Genomic DNA, 24,741 nt, shown 5'->3' on the forward strand with positions numbered 1-24,741 from the left:
ACATTGGAAACAGTGCACTGAGCAGTCCAGATCACACCTGCATGCAGTTAACAGCATTTTATGTGAATCCTTAATAGCAATCTTTTCCTCCCCTAGAGACAATCCTGTATCTGTCACACCAACCCTCAGAAACAGATCTAACATTAATGAAATGTTCTTGCATAGATACTGTGGCACCAGCATTATTACCTGAACTCACTTGCCATGTTTTTCCTTTTAGAGTCCACCCTTTTCACTCTTCAGGCTTGGCTTCCACCTCTGATTAACTTCCCAACTTCACCTGTGGGGTTTGTGCAAGAAGCATTGAGACTGGTGTCCTCTTCTTCACAACCAGGCTGGATGCTCCATACCTAACTCTCCACACACAAACTTTTAGGTGGAAAACGGTTCCCAGCATGACTGTGGACAGTGTGTGCCTCTGCCTCAAGTTCTTCGTAGCAAGCTGTAGGTTTTTGACCCCCGCCTCAGCACATATGATGAGCATGCCTGTTTGCGGAAGGTATTTTTGTGACACAGATTGAGAGCCAGAGTACAGCTCTGTGATGTAGAGGAGTACACCATGTATACCTTGTCTTTACTGAGGTGTAACTTTTGTCGGCTCACCAGGCTGTAGAGGACTGACAGTGTGGCAGTGACACTGCTTATATTGGCCTGGCAGGCCTTTTTACCAGCTTGTGCCTGGTAGAGCCACCTACTGGCTCATCTTATCTTTGTGACAATTGTTATTCCAGTCCTCTGCTACAAAGTCCTTTGCCCATATGTGTGTGGGACATGGTTGGCATATGTTTGCATGTTTTGGGTGTACTGAGGACATTTGTATGAAGAATATGTGAAACATAGCCCTAGTCACTGGGATCGGTTTCATATTTGCTGCATCTAAGTGGTACCGAAGACGGAGGGTTGGAGAGAGCCCATGCAACAAATGTGAATTACAGGACACTTCCAGGACATTCTTGTGATCCTTTGTAGCTGGTGAGATTGTTTGGTGTGCAGAAGCTAGGGAGCTTCCCTGTGCCCTTTCCTGTCCCATTTATATATGGAAATGTTAATCGTGTAGGTTATCAGGTAGTCAAGTGGGAGAGTCTCCCTTACTTTTGTACTCCTGTTTTAGGTTTCTCCTGGTGAGAGACTCTCAGCTCCCCCTACCTTCCTGTCAGTATCTTATGACAACGACCTTAGCTGGATAAGTCAAAGTGAAATAAGCAAAATGGCATAACTGCCGATACCTGGCCTCAGAGCCGCTTGGAATACACAACTACTGTCTTCAACTTTAGTATAAACATGGAGCAGAAACTTAAAACCAATGTGCCAAGATGTATCCACGAAAATACGGGGTCTCCACCCCAGTGGTGGTCAAGATACATTTTGTGCTCCAGGTTTGGGGTATCCACAGCCAACTCCCCTTGCCATGTTTAAGGCCAGAGACAATTTCACAAGACTGCTGGGATGGCCTGCCTATACCCTTGTTCAAGGAAGCGAGCTGAGCAGGAGGGGCATTGGCGATGCCCTTGCTTAGGAAAGATGTTGCTCAGAAGGAGAGTGCATGGAGGAGCTGAGATAGGATGAGCCGAAAATGCCCAGAGCCACATCAGAGAAGGACCTGAACCACTCTACGAAGAAGATGCTCATTTAAACACAAAGTGACCCTTTAGTGCGAGTGGAATTGTGTACCCCATTGAAGGAGGGCAGTGAGGAATCTTTTCCAGTAGAGTTCTGTTGCAGAAATAATCCACAAGAAATCACAGGATGCCAGTGAAGTCCAGTCTGTGGCCCCCCGGAAAGAAGAACCAAGAGTACTGGTGGAAAACCACATCATTAACACCACAAGAAGTGGATTCCTAACTTCTTTAGGTTAGTGTTTTTTTTTGTTTTGGGCCCCAGGAATACCAAGCCACACTACTGGTCGATCCGCAAGCACCAGGACTCCACTGTAGGCTCCTTGACTCGTGCTACCTCTGCTGCCCTTGAGCCTATGTCAGAGACAATGCTCTAGCACCAGTTGGCAGAGACAAGGCAGGATCACCACTTCTTGCATGCTGTGGGCTATACAGTGCACACTATGTCGAGCAGCGCCCCCCCGCCAGCAAAACACAGACACACCTTACACCACCAGCAAACTGTGACAACAGAAAAGGTACTCAGCATTCCCTGGAAATCTAGGTGAGCCCATCACAGATTCTTGACTGACTGGGCGACTAAGTATTCTGATGTACTGGCCCACAGCCTTGTCAGTGAGCAATCTTCCAAAATCTTCCAAACACTAGACCCATCCAATGAGCACCTCAGAGGCGTTTACAGTGGCACAGAGAATATCCCCGAATGTTGCCATATGGGAGCACCATAAGCTGCCATCACAATAGTTACTGACAAGTACTACCCAGTATAATTTGATCTTTTTTTAACATTATGTACAGTATTTTCTCGTGAGTGAATTGAGTAAAATACTATTTTTTTTCAAAATAACAAGCATTGGATTAGCTTTGAATTATTCTGGTATATCGTGGTATTGGTTGTTTATTGAGCTTGGAGTTTCTCTATCCCCATGCCATCTCCTGCAGTACGTTTTGGACTGCTCAACTTTGCTAGCCGGTAGGTCAAGTGCTTTAAGGGCGCTTTGGGGCTCAGTTTTGGGTTCAACAGTAAGGTTAGGCCCCAGGACATCACTAATAAAAGACTATAATTGGCACAATCTCAGTCTGTAGTCACTGAATGCCTTGGGCCTACTAAAAAAGTTCCCACACAAGCCTGCAGAAATACAGGGAGGCCACGGGCTGAGTGCAGCCTTCTGAAGTGAAACACACAGAAAACTCTCATTAATGTCTTAATTAATGGTATTATCATGATTCATGTCAATGAAGAGAAATTGATGGTCTTTGAAGAAATCATCCCAAGCTTCAAAATCACAAAATTGAGCATTGCTAAATCTACCACACCTGCTTCATCTACATTCTCACCCTATGGTACACCTAGGCAACACATCACATCCCCTACGCACTCCAGCGATCATAACCAGCGCCTTGCACCACTGTGCTGAGAAAGCATCTCCATTTTGATTCTAGTTCCCCTTAGATTCCCAACCACCCTCTTAGATTCCCCAGTCTTCTATGATGCATCCCATCACCCTGGCTAATTTCCTCCAATAACAGTCCTGCTCCTTTGCTCCTCAAAACGTCACCGTCACTGAGGCCCCTACAACAGAGGCTCTGCCGAATACCACCGTTGAACACGGCCAACCCTAAGCTCCGAGCCACCACCTGAAACAAGCTAAAATATACCCACTCAGCCCTGACATAGCTCTTGACATCATGACTTCTTTTTGTTAAGTCTGTTTACCACTTTTCTGAGAAATATATTTACAGTTGTACGAATTGCTGCACACATCTGAATAGTTTAAAACATTCAGCATCTAAATATTTGCCTTCTGTACAGGGCTTACATTCTTTTCATATATTTAGACCTGGTCACAGCACCGCGCCTCTACAGTGTTCCAGTCAAAGTTCATAGGTGTTTCTTTGAGTTTTCAGTCATCATCTATATTTATAAACCACCTCCTCCATCTGGTCACAGCGATCAATACTGCAGAGCGGCTCGGGTACTAGGGGCGCCGACATCCATGACCTTCTGTGAGAACTCGACTGTCACACGGCTGACCTCAGTGAGATATGGTTTCAAGACACCACTATCATCACTCTCGGTAATTGCCTTACATCGGTCCTACTAAAGTTCCTAATACAATAGCGTCACGCTTGGTGCCGCCAAGAGGTAGATACTTTGTGAAGGATAGCGGGACACTTTTGAGTTGCTGATTTCTTGTACTGATGAAGCTAAACTTTTGTCTAGGCAGTTCAGCGTCAGTTTCTTCATGAGGGCAGGGGAGTGTCACCACCCGCCAGCTGCGAGCTGCACATAAAAAATAAAAAAAAGTCAATGAAATTACTTCAATGCCACTTTATTTTTTACCCATGTGCGTGCCGGAGTCGCCAGCTTGCCCGGGTGCTCCCGAGCTGAGAGACAGACATCTCCTCTGCTGCTAATTGGCAGCACGGAGAACTGGAGAAGTGGTTGGCCAGACACTCCATAGTGTGCATGTCAGTTTGGATGGTTGTCTTGCGACAGCCAGCCTGACATGCACACTTTGAAGATCTCCATCTTGAGCTGTCTTAGACAGCTGGGTGGAGAGCAAGCACAGGCCTTCAGGGCCTGGAGGAGTGCCCAGCCAACCCGCTCCATCCAATCCCGGCACTTCTCTCATGCTGGACAATAACATGGGAGCAGCATCTGGATTGGTTGGGGGAGCTCTTCCCCTCATGCACAGCAAACTATAGATACAGAACGCCTAGGAGGACGTGCATATTTTGAATGTTAGTGTAGTTGTTTTATTTTGGCCTTTTGGAGGGAGGAGGTGTTTTATTTTGTTTTTTTTGGGAAGCAGTGGGGCCCTTCGTTCCCCCACCACTTTCAGCGGTTACCAGCCGCCCCTGGTTAAAATGGCAAAATATTAAAAGGATACTATTGCCACAGAATGTGCCATATAATGTGTGATTTTTCGCTGCACAATTTAGTCAACAATGCTACATAATTTGGTCCTCCGTTGCAGCATAAACACGGTGTCCTGTTTACTGGTCTTAAAAAAAAAATAGGACAATAAGTTGGGGACCCCTTGTTCAAGATAGTCCACTTGGTGGGGGCAGGGGCTATCTACAAAATGGTGACTTCCAAGTCTGCATCAGGCTATGGTTTTACACTGCAACCAAAAGCCACTTCTGAGAATGGAGTCAGTAGAGAACCGTGTCTCTGTCAGACATAGGCAGACCTGGGGCAAAGGGTCGGAAGAGCATGTCTGTCTTGCAAACACTGACCCACGAGAACGTTGAAGCTCATTAAAGAGCACGAGGTACAGGGTCAGCACTGCAGCAATCAAGAGCGGGCACCGCAGCGGGGACACCGAAACGTTGCTGTGTGAAATACAGTAAGCACAGTGCAGTCTGCCCCAGCAGCAGCAGGAGGATGTGGGGGCAGGGTATAAAAAAAAGTGCAAGAGGAGGGGCCATCCCACGGCTGGAACACGGAAGGAGGCGCAGACCAGGCAGGAACTTCTATGGGTTGAAACTCCAGCGCCTAGGACGGCCTGCCTGGTGGCTGAGCAGTTGTCGAACGGCAGGTAGAGGTGCAACAAGTAGATGAGGGCTCCCGGGGAGGGCTGGAGCACGGCGAGCGGCAGGAAGTGCTCCAGGGAAAGGCCGAGAGACATTTGCATGTGGTGGGCGTCAGCATTACTTCATTACCGAGCCCGAGTGTCAGCCCAGGCGGCCCATTCAAGAGGTTAATTAACGCAGAGGGCGCCTGGGGGCGGGGGCAGAGCCCCGGGGTGCGCCGCAGGGAAGCCCGGAGACTCCTGCGACGGGCGGAACGCCAACCCGTGGGAGTGGACGGGAGCACCGTGCGTGGAGGGCAGAGCCGGGAGCGCCGAGGGAAGGACGCGGTGTGCAGGAGGAGGGCTGGCAGCGAGGGACGGGCAGTTGCCAAGATCTGGCCCACAGCTGGACTGCAGCACCGCGCGAAGGGGCCGCTGGAGAAGTAGGGGTTCCGGAGGAGGAGTGGGGGAGCCTAGGACAGCGTGGAGTCTCTGCATGCGGTGCTACGGCCTGCAGACCGGACGGCAGCGGGGTGCCTTCCCCCGCAGCATGTCCCCGGCGCCGCTATAGCTCCTGGTGATTGCCTCGAGGAGCTGCACAGCCCCTCGCCCTCCTGTCCACGGGCCCGGGGTTCGGATAGATGACGTGGAACAGCAGCATGAGCAGCGGATACAGCAGCCTGGAGGAGGACTACTCCACGAGCGAGGAAATCTACTACACCGCCCGCACTTCCCTGCGGCCCCCGCACGGCAAGGGCCCCCGAGCCCGGGAGGTGAGTGGGGGAGCCCCGCGGGGTTCGCAGCTCCAGCTGCTGCCTCGTTTCCCTGTAAATACGCTCCAAATGGTACTGGCACCACAGTATAGTACTATTTTCTCACATGCTACATATAGGGAAAGCCGAGTTTGTAAAAAGTCAGTGGTTAGTCAGGATTTGCTCTAAATATCAGAGTATAGCCCAAAAAAGAAAGGTGCCGGTTTATTGAATAAGTGAACGCTACACCGACGTTTCATTCCTACTGCACAGAATTCGGGATCTCCACTTGAATTGGACCCCACAACCCCGTGCAAGGCATTTATATTGCCTGCAGTTTTCCGACAGCCTCTTTCCCTATTTTTGTGTGTTACTTATTGTCCGTCTGTCTCAGCTATTTAACATATTAAATGCTTCCCTTTCTCAAGGTGCTGTGGGCATATGCTGTCCTCTCTTCGGGGCTGTCACTGGGAAAGGGGTGTGGGCGTAAACACCAGTTGCTGTTTCTTTGCCTCACGTTAATGTTTTATTTGGAACCGATAGTTACCGAAAAGATAACTGCTCTTTGATACACTTTCGTTGACTGTATTTGTTTTATTTGCGAACTTTTTATAGCGCTGCGTTGCATAGTAAAATACACCTGGGCACTTTTCAGTCCATTTAGTAAATCCTGAAAAATCGACAAACCATCGGTCTGCAGTGCATCACAGAGCTCCCCTAACTCTGGCCGCTGACATTCAGCCTGCAATTGCCTGTATTTTGTGACCACCGCCACATTTCTTTATATTCTGTCCTCACGCCCTGCTTCTGTACAGTCACGGCCTCACGCAGGGCCAGCTACAGATGGAATTTCCCAGCAGCACTATGTACAGTAAGTTTGGGTCTGTAATCGCGGGAGCGGCCAGCAGGTCGAGCGCTCACAAAACGCCTTTTTTGAATTCTCGAAAAACAGGCTTCAGGTCAGTCAGATTCTTGTTTGGAGCGCCTGACCCGCCTGGGCCTAGCTACCCTTTGCAGTAGCGAGTTTCATACTCACTTGAATGTATTTTCAAATCCCGTTTTCTTTACCGCAGTGTTTATTTTTAGCCGATGTACTGGCGCAGTGGTTTCTTGCTTGTAATTTGCAAGGTGCAGGTCTGAATGCCACTAACGTAGCATAGCGGGCTAATGCACCAGCCGGAGTGCGCCGTGTACAGCCAGAAGATCAGATCCCGGCAGAGTACCCGCGGATTGACGCAGAGACCAGCGAGTAAACTGTATATTCTTCTATTATTAATTCACACCCTTTATCTTGATTTAGTCTCCCGAAACCGTAGTACATCCAAAAACCTCACGCGAAACACGAATCACGAGTAGTGCAAAATTCAGCCCAGCGCCTCATCATTGAATGCAATTCCTGTAATTTTCATATTTGATCTGAATTTGAAGGAGCCCATTATGTAATAACACTCTTCAACACATTTCTAGTTCTTTCTGCGCCGTGTTTCCTAACCGGTATTTTTTCACTTTTTGCTGATTAAGTTCTCGGGCCTGCAGTTAAGTTTGAAGATTGATACTTAATCGGTTATTAAATGGCATCTTACCTAGACCGGAGATATGAAGGAAAAAAAAAACTCCTCCTTGCACTTAACAATTAAGGGGGGGAGGAGTTAAAATGCACACTTTGACATAGTTTCTGGCACCAGAAGGAACTGCTTTGTGCGCCTTCCGAAGGGGCAGAATATCCCCATCAAAGGAGGTTGACCCATAACCCCGTGCTATATTCTGCAGTGGGCGAAGAAACGTAAATGACGCCGCAACCGACCAATTGATGAAAAGGACTGGCAGACAACTCCTATTTGTGCCAGCGAACCAAATAATATGCGGAAGGGGGTTGAGGAGCTGGCATGGCAGACCTGCCCAGTAACTACCTGCAGGACTGGGAGTTTATGATTCTATCCCGGAAGGGGGGTGCCCACACTCGGGGACACTAGTCTGAGTGACATCAAAATACTTAAAGCCATACACACCAGGCCCAGTGACAAAGTACTTGACGCAGTACCCTCCTCTTCTCTAAGTCCGTGGCTCTTTTCCTTTGGCCTCTGTTTCTTAGTTTCTTCCACCTATGAGGACTGAGTTCACCAGTAGTCCCTTAGCCTATCATAGGTGATCTGCTACTGTTTGATACCCTACAACACACCTGAAGGTGGATAGCTACTGCATTTCAGCCGGGCGACTTGTCCATCCACTGGGCATTGGCGCCAAACATTGACTATGCGAAAACCACGCTAGGGAAGTAAGATTCTACCCTCTCGAGGCCCTTGGCTGCTTCTGGCAGCCGCCCTTGCCCACTTAATGGTAGCAGCACGGAGCTTTAGCAATGCAGAGTCCCTCGCGACAGCAAGCCCTGGATATATTTGGAAAACGTGTCCGACCTGGTGGTAGGCCTTTATTTCTCCTTGGCTTTTGTTGACCTCATAACCAGGCATGTTTCGACGGCTATGAATAAGTTATTCACCTGAAATCGATCTGGTTTTCTGATGTGGTGCTTTGGCGCACCCCTGATGAGTGCCACACACAGTTGTGTACACGTTCAAGATTGTGTTTCTTTCGACAGTGCCAAACATGTTGCCTTCTGAGCACCTTAAATTCCTTGGCGACTTAATGGCCAACCCAAACCTAGGTATCATTTCAGTTTACTGCTTGTAGTCTGAAAACCATAACGTAATTGACTCTTGGAACCTCGGGCCTGCTCTTACTGGAACCTGTTAGGTCTGGCTAGTCACACTGGATACATTCGACCACCTACCTATGTAACCTGTTGCGCAAGTTGGGTAATACAGAAGTCTAACAAGTACATGTGATGGCCATGACAGCTGGCGCCTCGAATGGGCTCGTGTACCGCCGTTCATCATGAGATTGAACCTTAAGTGCTGTTGAATCTCTGAGTAGCTCGCCAAAAACGTATTTTCTCATTAACTAAAGACCGGGTCAGTAAGCGTCTAAGCCAGTTAAATAGGTAGACCGTGCAGACTGGAGAATTTGATGAAAACGTTTTGGGGGTGCAATATGTGGAAATACTTTCAAAGTACTAGCTCTGTCGCCGAAAGAACTGCCAGTGCTTCAAACCCTTGTATAATAGGTCAAAAGGCTGTGTGACGCATTGTTTTTCACGCAGGACACAATACGGTATTAAGGAAAAGTGCCGCAGGTGAAATGCATGCGTAAGAAAGGGCGCGGGGCCCGGGAAGCTGGAATGTGCCCTTCAAGCCAACAGCGGGATTCATCTAATTGCACTGCCCTCTTTGGCGGCCTTTGTTTTCCTCGACACGCTTTCAGCAAAGAAACCATTGGTAACGTTTTTACATAATGTAGCGCATTAAAATACTAAAAATAGTCTCGAGTACGGGGATGGAATCGGCGGGCTTCGTCCCGTCACCTGAGTGTGCCGAGAGCGTTCCGGGGCCCGGGCCTGCTGCCAGGCTAGAGCCTCCGTGGTCGTATAAGGCGCGCTCTGCGCCTCAGCCCCTCCGGGAAGCACGCAGGCCGCACAGCAACCTTGTGCCTGTTTTAAAATACTAATCCAACTGCAGACTGGCGTACTATCCTTGACTACGTTATACAGGATAATGGCTTTTCTTTTTTTTTTTTCTTAAACAAAGTTGACCTTCTCTTACTTATAAATAATTTATACGCTTAGGGCTGGCGGCTTCAGTGAAACCGTAATGGCGTCTTCAGATAGTAAATGTACTTATCCTTGTAAGCGGGCCTGGCAGAATTTAGCATATGCAATCTTGGAATAGGCAAACTAAGATATCTATCGATACTGCGATGTTTAAAAATCAAAATGCCCTAGTGCCATCACCTTTAGATGATACAGTTTGTTTCTATCAGGAATGCGCCCCCTGACCACGTACTTCGTAATGTGTGGTATAAGGGCATGTAGTGTTTGTGCGTGCTTCTAACACAAGTAATGTGGTCCAAAGGGAGTGGCATAGCCGGGCAGCCTCCTCTCTTCCAAGTTTCCCTGGCCCGTGGGTGACTGTTTTATTTTTCCTTAGAATTCTGGGACTTGTGGAACCTTGTTTTATGCTAGTTTAAATAAGATTACCAGTTCCAGAGTTTTAATTATATAAAAAAAAAAAAACAGGACTGGCCTGACGAGTTGCACTTGGACATTGGAAACTTGCCAGCTATTTGTTTACATGGACTGTGGTTGGGTCTGGTTGACATCAGTCAGCATAATACAAGCACTTGCAAAGCCAATGGGTCTTGCCTATGCAAGACCTATTGGCTTTGACAGTCTTTTAGCCGTGTTGTACAGCAGGGTGGGTGTGCAGCATGGCTAAAAGTTAAACATAAACACTGATGCAGTCAGTGCTGGGCATGTCGCAATTTTTATTTTATTTTTTATTTTTTGCCTTTTGGCTGGGGTTTAGTGGGCAACACACAGTGGGAGGGGAGTTGGGAGAAAAGAAGCAACATGGAGAACGGGTGGGTGAAGAAAGCGCCAGTCATGTCATAGTGCTTTTTTCCTTTATGGTGCCTCGAGTCAGCACAGACAACATGAGGGAGATGGGAGGGGGCAAGCAACACTGTCAAGGGAGGGTAGAAGGGAGGAAATGTCATGGACGACTGCGACAGGGGAAGAAGAAATAAAGATAGCACCTCAATCACAGTGCGAGCAACGGAAAGAGACTAATCAAAGTAAAGCAATCAGTACTTGGTCCATGCACCAGATGAACAAAGAGGAAATGAAACTAGCACACCCTGGACAATTAGAAGGCAGCAGATTGGGGTAACAGTGAAGCCAATGAATGGTAAGCAGTGAGCTTGCTCCAAACCTCTTTTAGTAAACAAAATATCACACAAGCGATGGTGCATGCGCTGTCTCAGACGAGACCCAAAAGGGAGCTCACCTGTGCGGTTTGGTGCAGAAACCTGAAAAGAGGATGTCTGTGTTGTTCCTAGTGCTGTCACTCATATCTGGCCAGGGGCTGGCCCATACTTGACGGGTACCCCAGCAAGGGCCAATTGTGTTGGATACCAAGATTTCATGTGCGGTGATAGTGTCTCTTCTGGACGAGGGTCAAATGCAGTGGTTTCTCCCGAAATAAATGCACCTTTGGAAAGCCTTGCAAGCCTCTCTGAACCAAAACTTGCAGGTCACCGAGTAAATGTAGAAGACCGTGTTATCAGTTGTAAACTCCTAATGCTTGTGTGTGGGTGGGTGGGGGGGGGGGTACATTGAGGCTGTCTGAGATGGACTCGTTCAGTGGCTTGTACTTCTCCCAAAACGTAAACATACTCAGCCTGGACACTTAAAGAAAGTGGCAGTTGAGCAAGCCTTACAGCAGTGGTGTTAAAACGACTTATTGCCGTGCCCCCACGTAAAAAAACAAAAAAAAAATCGCCCCCCAACCCCAAGTTTTCACAATTATTCTGTTAAATTGGCAATGTTAATATGTCCAAACACATTTAAGCATTGCAGTTAAGTTCTGTTGCCCATTTACGCATGCGCCGTCAGTGCATACATGATAAAAGACGTTAGTGACAGGCCATTTACAAAGCGGCCTACTGCTGCTCATCTTTTTATCACTTCAGACAAAGCAGGGTGCTTCTCTTGTCCAGAGCCTGGTGCCCCCCCCCCTGGGATCACCTAAGGCTCCATTGGGGAAGGGGGCTGCTCCCAAGTACGAAGCCCTCTGCTGGTTAGGCAGGCGAAGGAAGAGCTTCAGGCCAAGACAGGCACAGCAAAGAAGCCTGTGTGCGACCTTGCTCGGTTGCAAAGTTAGGAGCCTCCATGCAGCCTTGTGACCATTTAATGGTAGCTCACGGGGCGTTTCATGCAGCTCTGTGGACACTACACGAAACTCTAGGCGAGACGCTGCGCTGAAAGGTCATTTTCGTATAGAGTGAATATTGACATGCCTTTGACAGGTTGATTTCACGCACTGACAGAGCAATCATTTCTTGAACTATTTTAGAGCATTTCGTAACTTTTCAGTAGGTCACCTTAGCCGAGTATAAACCATTTCTTCCTTTTGGTAGTCAATTGGGTAGAACATGACCTCTTAGTTTCAATTTAATATTTGCTGTTCCAGCATTGAAAAGGCAGGCGGGTTCTGTTCTTGTGAGATGCTCACACCCTTGCCATAACCAACTCACCTAAACTATTGTTTGTATTTTATTTTGAACTATTTTTGAACTTTCGGTTTTGAGGAATAGCTGCAGTGTCCCGTGACTTCAGCACGCCCTTATTTCTGTTTAATGTGGATGAGTCACTGATGCTGATGTCGTAATTGCACTTCTGCTCAGAGGCCGTGTTAGTGCTTAGTCGTGCCAGCCGCCACCATGTGTGTGTTTTCTTTCTTGTTAATGATTGCATTTTTTTTAACCGCTAACAAGGGGGCGGGGCACGAACTTGAGGAGGACAATGAGGAAAATACAATTTCATCATCTCGCACCTCTGATGAATAGGTGCGTAGCTGCGATGATTGTCTTTGCCACACCTACATTTTTGCTCACAATGGGTTAGTGTTAAAGGAACTTAATGAGTAACTAAAGCTTTCTCTCCAATTACATTGTTCCGAAAGAAAAAGCTCGAGTTTGTAGAAACAACTCGGGCAAAACAGGTAGAAGAATGAAAATTGGTTAAAACAATTCTTGCTGACAAAATATACTGCAAAAATGGTTAGCAGTTGAAATTGTGTGCTATAAGTGTCAGAAATTAAATATAGACAATAATGACTGAAAACACATTGAGCACTTGCTAGATTAAATACTGCAAGTAGATGGCTCTAAGTTATAGAAATATTGGGGCCTACTCACACAGGCTTTTATGAGTAGTAGTTCTGCCGGAGTGCTAACTCTGGTACTCCTAAAAGCCTTTGTGAACCACCCCAAAATTTCTGTCGCTATCCGGAAAAGTGCAAAGAGGTCCTTTGTACCAATTGGATATGAATATTGACATGTTAGGTGTTTAGTGGCCGGTTCACCGAGGCATGCAAAGTAGTGAAATGTTAGTACAAGAACCATATTTTCTTGGGCTACTTATGGAAATCCATACATAGTACAGATATCCATGACCTACATCTGAAGAAGAAAAGTTTGTGGATACTAAAAAACGTAATACATCTAAGGCAAAAATAGATGTGAATTCCCTCTTTAGTTAGCTTCTTTGTGACTCTGGTTCAAAGTCTCTGGCTGAGTGGCCTCCTTGGCTAGTTAACTTTAACCATAAGGTTTAAAATGTCCTAAGGCACAGGTTAGGAGTGGTGCAGCACCCATCGTGGTTCTGTTATTTAATGACATTGTGTGGCTCATAACTGATGGATTACCACGCCCTCCACTGTGCTTGGCTGCAAAGTGGACAGGTTGACATCCAGACTAATTTACAGAAAATTCGGGAGCAGTGCAACATCTTTACCGATCGACTTTGGTATCCCAGTTTTGACAGATGTTAACAGTGGGATTGCTGTACACTCTGTGCAATTGCAACAGGTCCATGGTAACTTTTTTGGGCCTATTAAAGTAGTTACATCTGGTGCTTTCTACTCTGCTGCTTGCCCCAACCTGTGCTTCGCAAACCGCTGTAGTATTTGTGACCTCTATTTAGGGTAGAAGAGATGGAAAAAAGAGACCCTCACAAGCTCAGTACTTCTACTTTTAATTGGACAGTAGTGGGTGAAGGTGCTTTGCAGAGTTACACGTCCCGAAAAATTGAAAAGGACAACTTACTCAGCATATCTGGACTCTTGGGCAGTGTTCTCTGCACTTCCACGTGTAATGGATAGCATGATTGGCACCTCGTCTTGAAGTGGACCTGCAAATGCATTATGAAGGATGTATTCCAAGGTCCAGCATCTTTCCCTGTTGAATAATACCCGTAATTAAAGTGGTGGGGTAGATTACTATTTGAGGCTTGGACCCAATTTGCCTCGGTATCGGTAATCTTGTAAGAAGAAAACAAGTACATCTACCCTTGATCAAATCAGTACAGAGTTCTTTGTTATTTTGATGCATCCCCATTTTATGTGAAATGGTTATTCCAGGTGATAGATTTTGTTTTGTATTGGAATCAAAGATGTATCTGCCGCCAGCACGTGTTTTGCCCCTATATGGCTGGACAGCCTGGGTGGGGCTTTCTAAAGGGTTTTACCTTGTGCAATCAGTATTATTCCATATATTATGCAAACATAGGCTATTACCTCCCTGTTCCAGCCAGTATAATTACAATCATACAGTTAAGTCATACCCTTTTCTTGATGTCATCATCATAAATCCCAGGTGGCAACAAGTCTGGTGTTCCCAGGTGTCTTATGCAGTAGTTTACAGGCATTGCTGTCCATGAGCATAAATACCTTAGCTTTTCTTCCTTTGTGATTATCTCCTTCTACCCTGTTTGTTTCTTAGCATTCTAGTATTTGCAGTTCTGCTAATCCCTTTATAAATACAAGACTAAAAGTACCCTGGACCAAATCAGCTACAGGTGCTTCCATCTACACAATTTGAGAGCTCTGCCATATAAGTTAAAACCATTTTCTATTTTTCGTAAATCTGTCCCACGGCTGTCTAGGGATGGAATGGGGTGTAATTGGCCTGTAGTCTAAATACAGATGCTTTGCCATGTTGTTCCTATCACAGTGCTGTGTGGCTGGAAGCAATAAACGCTTCCCCAACATATGCCGTGTTGTGACTGACGTGTCAGTCGGCTGCATTGTAGTGATACCAGTAACTCTTTCAACTTGAATTTCAAGCCGTGTTTAATAGAGAAACTAAATGATTTTTTTGGCACTCGTATAAGATACATTTTGTGTGTGGGTGTTGGGCAGATCTCTCCCAGGCTGGCTGATTGAACACTGCCATAGGCCAATGATGCTCTGTACTTTTTCCCATTGAAGTGCAGTACGCATGATGCCACAGATTATCACTAAAGCCACTGATGATCATTAATACTCCTGTCATTGAGTCACACTACTGCTTGGTGACGTTGATGTACATTACTGTATGGTGCTATTAATGCTAACTACTACTGGAGCCATTAAGACTAATGATGGGGGGAAGCTCAGTAATGTTATAATTGAATGCCTTGTTGCTTGGCATCATTGATCTTCATTTATGAACGTGACCATTGATGCTTATTAATGCCTGTGACTACTGACGCTTGTTGACCAGATCTATTGCGCCTTCGCAGTGCCTAGTGATGCTGCTGAAGTTCCTCAGTGGCTGCCCACATTCTTACTCATTGCTACCTACGGCACCTTAGTTTCATTCCTGTCTGACAGCACTATCGCTCATTACTCCACCTGGAAACTCCCCGAGACCCACTCAGGTACATTAATTCAGTAGCGCATTACCCCGTTAAAACTCCAGACGTGCTGCGGACATTAATAGCCAGTGAGAATTGTGGTTATTAGGGGGATCATTAAGGCTCATTCATACTGAGTTATTAAGGCCTGGGTTAATTGACATTATAGAGTTTGGTTTGGAAACGCCAAATACTCACTGAAAAAAATCAGAAGGCTTTCTTAAGGTTCACTGTAGGTGCATAGAGTCTTCACCAAAATCCGAAGAAGTTGGAAAATACAACATTAAAGGTACTAACTCAAGTACCCCACACCATCAAAGGTGATGGTGCAGTATGTTCAAATATTCAGTTTTTAAGTTTGTCCAATGATAAATGTAATTTACACTTATAGACTCGGTTCTTATTGTTGTCTACACAGTGTCCTATATTGATGGGATGATGCAGAGGATCTTCCTATGCTGAGAACACGTCCTAAGTTATTAACTCCTCATATAACAGTAGATGATTGCAGTGTGGGCATTAAATGCTGGTGCCTGTCACGTTTGTAAGGATTAGTCTTTGCCTTTTACGGATATTACACTTGATGCATGTGTCAATGTGTGAAGTTATAAAAATGAGATGTCCGTCGCTACCTTAAGCGAAGTGTTTTCTCTTTTGATATTTTGTGTTGTAAGAATTGTTCACCTCCAACTAACTTTGACGTTAACCAAAGTTTATTTTCAGTGACTACACATGTTTGTGTGTGTGTTGGCTGCGACTGTTTTGCAAAATTAAATAACCATAATTACAATTAAAATATATACAAATAAGTAAGCAGTGTTGAAAATTTGAAAACTATTTCTTTAATTGAATTTGGAACTACTTTAAATATTTCCGTGATTGATCATTTGTTTGGTGCTGTATTTTTGTGTATAGTTTTGAAGTACAAATTTCTTAGGCCCATTTCAGCCACCTCTCCGCCCTCTGCCGTTGTTTTAAGCCCCCCTCTCCCTGCCGTTGTTCCTCTCCTCCCACTCTCCACTGGTTCATTCTCCAACCCCTGCTCTCTTTCTCACCCTCGTGTTGTTTGACACCCTACAAGACTCTTCCACGCTGTTTTATTTTCTTATTATTTTGTTTTACCTGTTGCACATCAGCGCAGGCTGCTGTGCAGCGTGGTTACAAGGGGGAAAAGCGCTACAACGCAGTCGGTGCTGGCTGCGTCGTGTTTTTCTGTTTTTTGTTTTTTTTTAAACGTTAAGCTATGTTGCACAGCAACCCGTGCTGCTGTGCGTCATGTAAAAAAATATTGGCAAAGCCGATAGATTTTGCAGATACAAAACCTATTGGCTCTACCAATGCTTGTTGTGAAAGTAGCCTTAGCCGTTGCACCACCCCTGTATCTAGTGAAACACGGTAATTGGTTTCTGCCGCCCTGGGCACAGAGACTGGAGCTGGACCGCTAAAAGCCCCTGCCAGCTGGAGGCCTAATTACAGCAGACTTAAAACACGCACCGGCCGCCAGACGCTTTGAATTTAGGCTTTTGTGCTTGGCCCATTAATCCTTTTATCAGGTACCTTAACCTTCATCTACTTAGCGAGTCATCCGACCCTGGTAGCTGTCCCAGGCCTGTAGGTAACACGCTGCCCCGCACATCGCATGCCCATTCGTCGGATGCTGAGCTTTGCTTAGTCACTGGAAGGATCTGGTACACTCAGTCTTCATTTTGGTGTGCAAGGAATTGGCCGAAGTAAACCCGAATGTGTTCTTAGCTTCTGGCCAGTCCTCCAGCACACGTGTACAATATTAAGCTTGGCAGTCTTTCCAAGAAGTAGAATTTGAAAGAAAAATGTTTAACTTTCACCTTGACATTTTAAATGAATAAAAAGCATATGTTCTGTGAGTATGTGACTTTCATCGTCTGTTGGAAGGAGGTATCTGCGAGAAGGCCATGTGCATGTTATCTGTTTAGTGTTATAATCTGCTTGCTGTAGCACCGTGGGAGGTGTTTCAAAATCGGAAACTGTGGTAGGCGTTCTAACTTTCTTACTTGGCCTCTCTCCACTTCCAGCGGCCCCCGACACCTTTATTCTAGAATCCACCAAACGTAACCCAAATTACATTTAATATTCGTTATTTATATAACTCTCGCCAATGCTGATTAGTGTCTGGAAACTTAATTCTTATTTTAGCTAGATTAATGATGCTGGAAGGATTGTCCAGTCTACTCCTAACCCTCAATCCCCTGTCTATGCCTGGCTTGACTTTGTGGTTGTATTTATGATTTATTGCAACCTAGTCTTTCAAATGTGCAGAGTGGGCTTTAGCTCCACCCAGAGGAGTGTTTCTTTCGCCTCATGCTATTGGCTGTTGGGTTTAGCAACCATGAGTACCAGCCAGGAGTACTTGCGTTCCATGCATGAGATGTATCAGAAAAGTGCGTGGAATTATCCACATTGCATTCTTTAATTCAGATGCACTGTGTGCATTCACAATCAATGTTTTCACTACAGGAGGCTTTTTATTAATTAGTCTGGACTCAAAGCAGATGCCAGACCTATTTGCTTCGCTATTTTCTTTTCTTTTTTTCCCTTTTTTTTGTTGAGGGGGAGGGGGTAAGTGGGGGCACCCATAAGTTTTCAAGTGGGAGACTGGCAGACCTTAGTCATTTTCACAAACTATTAAAAACCTCAAGCATCTCCCCATAATTTTTCGCTATGTGTTCATACTAACCTTTGTATACAACGGAAGCTATGATGTAGCTTCCATGCAAGACTATCCACGAAATACTAGTAAATAAATCCTTTACCTGCTTCTGTACCTGTAAGGTTTAGTGCTAAGAATCAACAGTAAGCGCCTAGAAGCCAATTCAGTTTGTCATGTTGTGCTGGCCTTTGCCACTGCTGTGGTCTCCCACAGTCCCTGCCTTTCTACTCCCTCGCCAACGACGACCAAACCCGGAACCGTTTTTGAAACGTGCATAACCGTTAGGATCCGGAGGCCTCCAAAACGGCCCACACTCCCCCCGCCAGGAATACACGAGACGACAAGCTTTACTCGTTGGAAGAAGTATCTTTTATTTCAAAAAGACATAATTCAAAATGACTCATAACTTCAATAAGCCAAACATCAAATAGCAAGCATGTCAAGGTTAGTCAACAGGGAAAACAGTTTTTATTTACATGTTACTGAGAAATTCTTGTGACCATAACCAATCTGACAGGATCCCTTCCTGTCCTGAACCACCATTTGGACCACACAGGTGACCCATGTGTCACCTGTATCCCTAGGAGGGACGGTTACCCCGACTACACGGTACCTTGTCCTCCAGTTTCGGGTTCCGCCCCCCCTCCAAACACCCCAGCCCTGGGGTGTAATGGGGGGAGCCAAGAGCTGGAGCCCCATGTTCTCCCCCAGCGATCTGAGGTCTCTTACCCCCTGATCTGGTGTGTACATCCGCTGGTTGGCTCAGAACTTCAGGATCCTATCCCAGATGTCCTCCTGGGGGCCCCACCTTGGGGAACCCCTCCTATTGTTTCTAGTCACATTTTTTATCTCAATTTCCCAACTTCTTTCCAAACTACTAAACATAAAGGAGAGGGTGGGTGGGACAATCGCGGGCAGCACGCCAGGTCCCGCCGCCGCACACAGGAAAAGAAGGTCTAGCCTTCTTGGGGGGGCCTTTTAAATAGCCCCCCACCAGTATGCGCCGGCCGGAACCGGCGCACGGCGAACGCCGGCCCCACGTCCTGCCCCCTGCAGGATTGACTTCCGCCCTAACGCCTCGCGAGGCGCCAGGGCGGAAATCCGGCCGAACTCCGGCACCCCCGGCAGAAGGAAAGGGGGGGGGAGTGCCCCAGGGCCTTGGAGGCCCCGTCTCCTAACTGGACGCGCCCCCCCACTGCGGGGCGGGCGCTTTTCCCTAGTGGTTTGAAACCATGCAAACACAATTGAGTATTTTTCTAAATTTATTGAGGGCGTGTCGTTTCTCCATGAGCGGGACCTGTAATCCCGGGCCACACGTCAGCTCGCTGCAACATGACATGAACTGGAAGCACGCGCCCCGCACAGCAAGGATAACCGACAGAGCGCCTCGCGGCACCGTGGCAAGTCCCGCCCTGCACAAGTTATGGCCGGAAGAATGCCCCCTCTCAGCTGGGACACGAGAGGCCTGCCGCATCAGCATTCTCTGAAGGAAGTTGTGAGGCTTCGCATGTTCCGCATGCCTCTCGGTTTTCGGTTTATTTACGGCCACTGTCGCTTTTGTGTCGAATGACAAACATGCACAGCTTCCTGTGTGCATCATTGTAAAGTCAATTTCCTGTAAAGTTGGCGGAGCAACATATAGTAGTGCAAAGTATCATTCGCTTTACTGTGCGTGCACTGAAGCCATTCTAGGGTGTGGGCGAACAACTAATGTTTCACCGAGGGTTTTGTAACTGATGGGATGAGAAGTTGTTCTCCAAACTAAATTCCATGCGCCCCTAACCCGTACTCATTCAGCTACATAGCTGTCTATGCACAGACAGAACGATGAAAGGATTTTTTTTTCTAATGTATTAGAGTTTTTTTCGTTCTGTAAAAAAAAAAAAACACTCCATATTGTGTGCTGCAAGTGCTCTTTCCTAAGACATGTACCTTCTCAACTCCTTGCAAAACGTTTGTGCAATTTTATGCTTTTCTAAAGCTTTGTACCATTCCTGCCATCCCCTCGCCAGTGTCCATTACAATACATTATTTCACCCGTTAACGATGCTGTTTGACGGCGAAATGGCCGTGTAGTCAGCACTTATTGAGTGCCACCATAGATCTCCGAATACCTTAGCGTAGTCTTTTGTTGTAATTCTTTACAGCATATGATGGGGGCAGAGAGAGAGAAAAAAAAAAAACATTCAAAGCAAAGGTTTAGAAGACAAAAAGGAAGAAGGATTGGAGTGCGGAGTTTGGGCGTAGTGATTGGTGGCTGCAGGAAATGTAAGAGCCATTCATGACATATGGAACTTGGCTGTAGCGCATTGATCTTATGACTTATCCTCATGTTATTGGCAGGAGTTTCTGAAGAAGTCGTATTGAGGGAAGCCATGATGGGGTCAGGCATTATATTTCCATAAACCCAAGCCAATATTGAAAAGAATGAATAGAGCATTTAAGGAATAGGCTTGAATTTCGTATTCGCATGAAGATTTTGTTCAAGATTTTGAATAATGTGTACCAAAGAAATCCAGTACAGGGAAATTATAAACTCAATAAGAACATCGTGTACACTGCAGCACACTATTCTGATTTAAAACAGTTTTGGACTTGAACAGTGTGGTTTATTTTGGTTTCCTAAAGTTTCCTCATATGTGTTGGACCACATGTTTATCCTGCTAGTCAAGACAGCAGTGAAGCAGAATGAGGCACTCTGTAGTGTTAGTGGATTATAAACTATGACACCTTGATTTTAGCAGCAACAGAATCGTAGCAACTATTCTGTTTGTCGCTTCTCGTACATAGCATTTTTTTTCGTGATCTAGTGGCTTGCAAGTTGAGGCTACCGGAATTTAAAAAAAAATCCTTAACACTTAGACTGTTTATCCAAAGTTAAAAAAAAAAAAAAAAAAAAAAAACTAACCAAGGAACGTTGTGTGAATTTAGACTTTGAATTTTTTTTTCTTGAATGCCCAGGTTTTTCTAGCAAATTTCCCCCGTGAATTACGTGTACCATTTTCTAAGTGTTATGTTATTAATTGAGTGTATTGGGCCCAACTCATACTCGGCTTCTGTGTTTATCTATTTAGATGATGTATTTGTTTTTAAGTATCGACTCACATGTTTCCATACAGTGAATTTTGTCAAAAAAACTCCCCCCCCCCCCCCCCCCCACCCCGTTGCTGTGGGTGGGTTAGATTTGCTCAACCCTACTTGCTAGATGTATATGTAACCCTCTCGTTGTCCTTCAACACAGGAGCAGTAAATACTGTGATGTTGTTGAGAGCAGAAAATAAAGCAAAAAAGAAGGATGTTGAAGTGTGTGGATGTATGTTTGGGTATGCACATATATTTATTATGTCTATGTGCGGCTGTGTTATATCTCAATTCCCATGTATTATTGTAATAAGAAGAACAAAAACCTATCTGCTTTGCTAGTGTTTGTTAGTACTTGCTCTTGTTTTTGCTAAGATCAGTAGATGTTTGTAATACTTGTTAAGAGTTTCTCGCGACAGCTGGTGTACTGTAGTGTTGTTTCATACAAATGTATCCGGAAAGCCCCTTTTCAAGGACTTGCTCAAACCGTTGCCAATGTCAATGTCTGCCAGAGGGCTGGCGTGTGCAGCATGAGCGAAGCATGCCGTACATGTCAGTGGAGAAATATGGGGGCGGCCATTGCATTTTACACTTTGTATTTTCCGCTCCTGCATCCCCTTAGGACTGCGCTTCCCTGGAGTACCTGAGTCCCCAAAAAGAGCTTTAGGCTTGATTTGTACCTGCCAGAAAAGGGAGATGGAATGTTCCCTCAGGGTGACGAAGGGAACGATTACTGTTCTCTCTTGTTACTTGGGAGATTTTCTCACGTTTCACAGATTTTTCATGCTTTAGTGTGAGAATAACCACAAAAATTTGTAACCGTTTGAAAAGATGGGGCGAAAGGTAATCCCTTCATGCCACGCTAAGACCAACTGATGTTCGGTCTTTATTTGAGGTAGAATATGAGAACGTCACAAAAGTTTGCACTGTTTTTCTTTTTTTCTTATTTTATGATACTTGATTCATTGATGCACTTCTCAAAAAGAGAAAAAATGCATCATGATGTCCGCAAGTACTGAAGCATAAGGATGCAACTGGTGCTCCTGTCATTCAATGCTCGCTCTTACTAAATGACATAGATGCCATTTTATTTAGCAGTCGAAGACTGTGGATGGCTGCTCGACATGGTGACAAAAAATACCTTTCAATCTAGCTAAATCACACTGGGGCAAGTGGATCGGCCTAGCAGCAAATAGGTGCTGGGCCCTCCAAGAATAGTTAGAAAAAAGTTTTTTTTTATTTAAAAAAAAATGCAAGTGCTGAGACGGCAACAGACAAGTGGAGGGTGGGATTTAATAAAAATAAAGCTGGGTGGAAGGGATAAAGAAGTGGGATAACAGTATTACGAGGGAGAGAACAACACAGCGTGGCAGAAAGCACAGATAGAAGCACACAAGAGTAACCCAGAGCACGAGGGACACACAGGCGGAAGACTACTGCAAAACACATGCATTCTCATCTGAGGGAGAGAGACGGAAAACACGCTCTGTCTTGGAGTGCTTAACAAACATGAAAAAGTAGTTCATTTAGAGTGAATTGTGAAAAGATACGAGCCAGGCAATCAAAAGGATGGTAAAGAGGATATGCTCCAGGGGCGGGACAAACACAAGAAGAGCAATTAAAATGTACAAAATGCCTCTTTTTTTATTTTTTTTTTTTTTATTTTATTTTTCAGAATCATCCCCAAAATCTTGGACTGGTGCTGCTGGTTTTTCAAGACTGAGACTGTACTGAGGCCTGCTAACCAGACCTTAGTGACCGTGTTTAACCCTCTACAAATATATGTTGAATTGGCCACCCAATTGGCATAAGTTAACTTACTTATGAGTCCCTAGTATATGGTACCAAAGGGCCCTGCGGACATGTAAGTAAAAGAGTCCACCCAGGTCTGCAGCACTGATTGTGCCACCCTCAGTGTGACAATGCACAACATGGCTCCCAGCCTGCCACTACAGACTGAAAGAGCAGTTTTTAAACTGCTAGTTCTATTTTCCCATTTAAACTTGTAGCAAAGCCCAAATTTTCCTTAATGATAAATAGGTCAACCTTGAGGAAGTCCCATTGAGCCCTAAGGCGCAGGGAGCTGTATAATATTAAGTAAGACATGTGCTTTAATGTGTCCCCCCAGTTTTTAGTCTATACTGTGAAAAGGCAAGTATCCCCATTGGCAAGTACAGAGTTGCAGGCTGACAACTCAGTCCTGCTAACTTCTGAATGGGAGTCCTAAAGTTGCTACTTACTGGTATCAAATTAATCATGACATTAAACACATCTTAATGCCCAAGTTGAGTTTACCATCACATTAAGGAATGGCATCTGTTAGAAAGTTGCCACTCTGTTGCCCAGTTAAGTCTGCGGCCATTTCCAGATGCTGACCACCAGACAGCCTCCTGCCGTCCTAGGCAGTAGTGTAAGTGACTCCCAACTACAGGGACAGTAGAGGCCGGCCACAGAGAATAATTGCTTCTGCACCACAGGAAGCTATACAGGGTGAGGGGCTGCCACTTCGATCAGTTAGATGGGCTGTGGCAGGGCCAGAGAGGGAAAACCAATTGCTAAATCAGTTTTTCTTTGGGTGTGTAGCCCATAGGTAGCCACACCTCTAGGGTAGGCTACCACGCTCGTAACATCTAAGGGACTGTTCAGACATTTTGGAAATGGGCAGAATAGTGCACTTTGGGATTGCTAGATGCCACACATAGCGTGACACTAGTCCTCAACAAAGGAAACTGCTGGACCTGCTGAGATTGGTAGCCCAGTCATAACTGGACTTCTTTTAGTTCAAAGAGGACTTTTGAGGGTCATAGGCCCCTGTGACTAAAGTTCTCACACTCAACCAGGAACCGAAAAATAACCCCCGGAAGCTCCCTGCTGATTGCACAGCATTAAGAATATCTTTCAGCAGCCTGTATCCTCCGCATCAGGACCACTCCATTGAAGGCTATGGCAGTCAGTGCATAAAGTGTGGAACTGGATTTGAGACCGCTTTGGTGACCAGGTAACTGTCAAGACACTACTTGTTGGCCCCATTGGCCTTCTCCATGTTGGGTTTGGTCACCCATTCTGAGCTGGAGTAGTCAAACACAACTCCTTAAAACTTTTCAAAACTCTCTAAACTTTACAGTAACTTACACTTTGGAATAAAAAGCTGAGATTTACAATTTACTTAGAAATCTATGTCTACAGAATCCTCTGGCGGATTTTTGTGCATTTTAATGTCTAAAAATTCATAAAAATGTAAGCTATTTTTTAAATAAATTATTGTTGAATTTCTGTTGGGTTGTGCAAACTTTCTTATTTTGGTGTTTGGTGCATCTAAGTGCTTTACTGTAGTTCTTTTGTTTAAGCCTTGCTTCTTGAAGCCGCAGATTCCCAGGGTTGAGCTAGAGGTTTTACAGATGAGCCTGACTGGACCTAAGGTTTCATGAGTACATTGCAGGGTGTGTTCACATAACTACACCGTACAATACACCACAATTGCCACAGAAAGCCATTGAATAAACAGCACGCTAAGGAAAGTGACAAAGCCAACCTTAAGAAGCAGTGAGTGGGCACTAAACTAACTGCAAATGTATTTCTTTTCCCACAAAATGTTGTTTGTAACTAGACCGCTAAAAGCTGTCTGGTAGGTGAGACCTAAAAAGTCTCATGCCTAATGAGTGCCCTTTGGAGGTCTTGTCATTGAGTTACTTGTGTTCTGGAAAGACCATGTTTTTAAAGAGTCGACAGAATGTTTTTAAATTTCCAGAGACTCCTCTCCTCTTGTCTAGTGCCTTCATCTGGTTGTCTTCTGGCTAGC

The 24,741-nt window shown here is 45.5% G+C and overlaps 1 protein-coding gene across 6 annotated transcripts in view; it reads left to right on the forward strand.

Moving 5' to 3' along the window:
* The window catches only part of RASSF3 (Ras association domain family member 3), a 462,665-nt gene that overhangs the window by 365,589 nt on the left and 72,335 nt on the right, over window positions 1–24,741 (forward strand). The window contains exon 1 of one of the 6 annotated variants that reach the window (XM_069229132.1): window positions 5,055–5,907. The exons of 3 other annotated variants lie outside the window; for them this stretch is intronic. In XM_069229132.1, the coding sequence (XP_069085233.1) occupies window positions 5,776–5,907 (132 nt within the window). In that variant the 5' untranslated portion in view covers window positions 5,055–5,775. 2 more of the 6 variants (XM_069229134.1, XM_069229133.1) reach the window with 2 other exon arrangements.

The sequence above is a fragment of the Pleurodeles waltl genome, chromosome 4_1, assembly GCF_031143425.1.
Source record: "Pleurodeles waltl isolate 20211129_DDA chromosome 4_1, aPleWal1.hap1.20221129, whole genome shotgun sequence".
Classification (NCBI taxonomy): Eukaryota; Metazoa; Chordata; class Amphibia; order Caudata; family Salamandridae; genus Pleurodeles; species Pleurodeles waltl.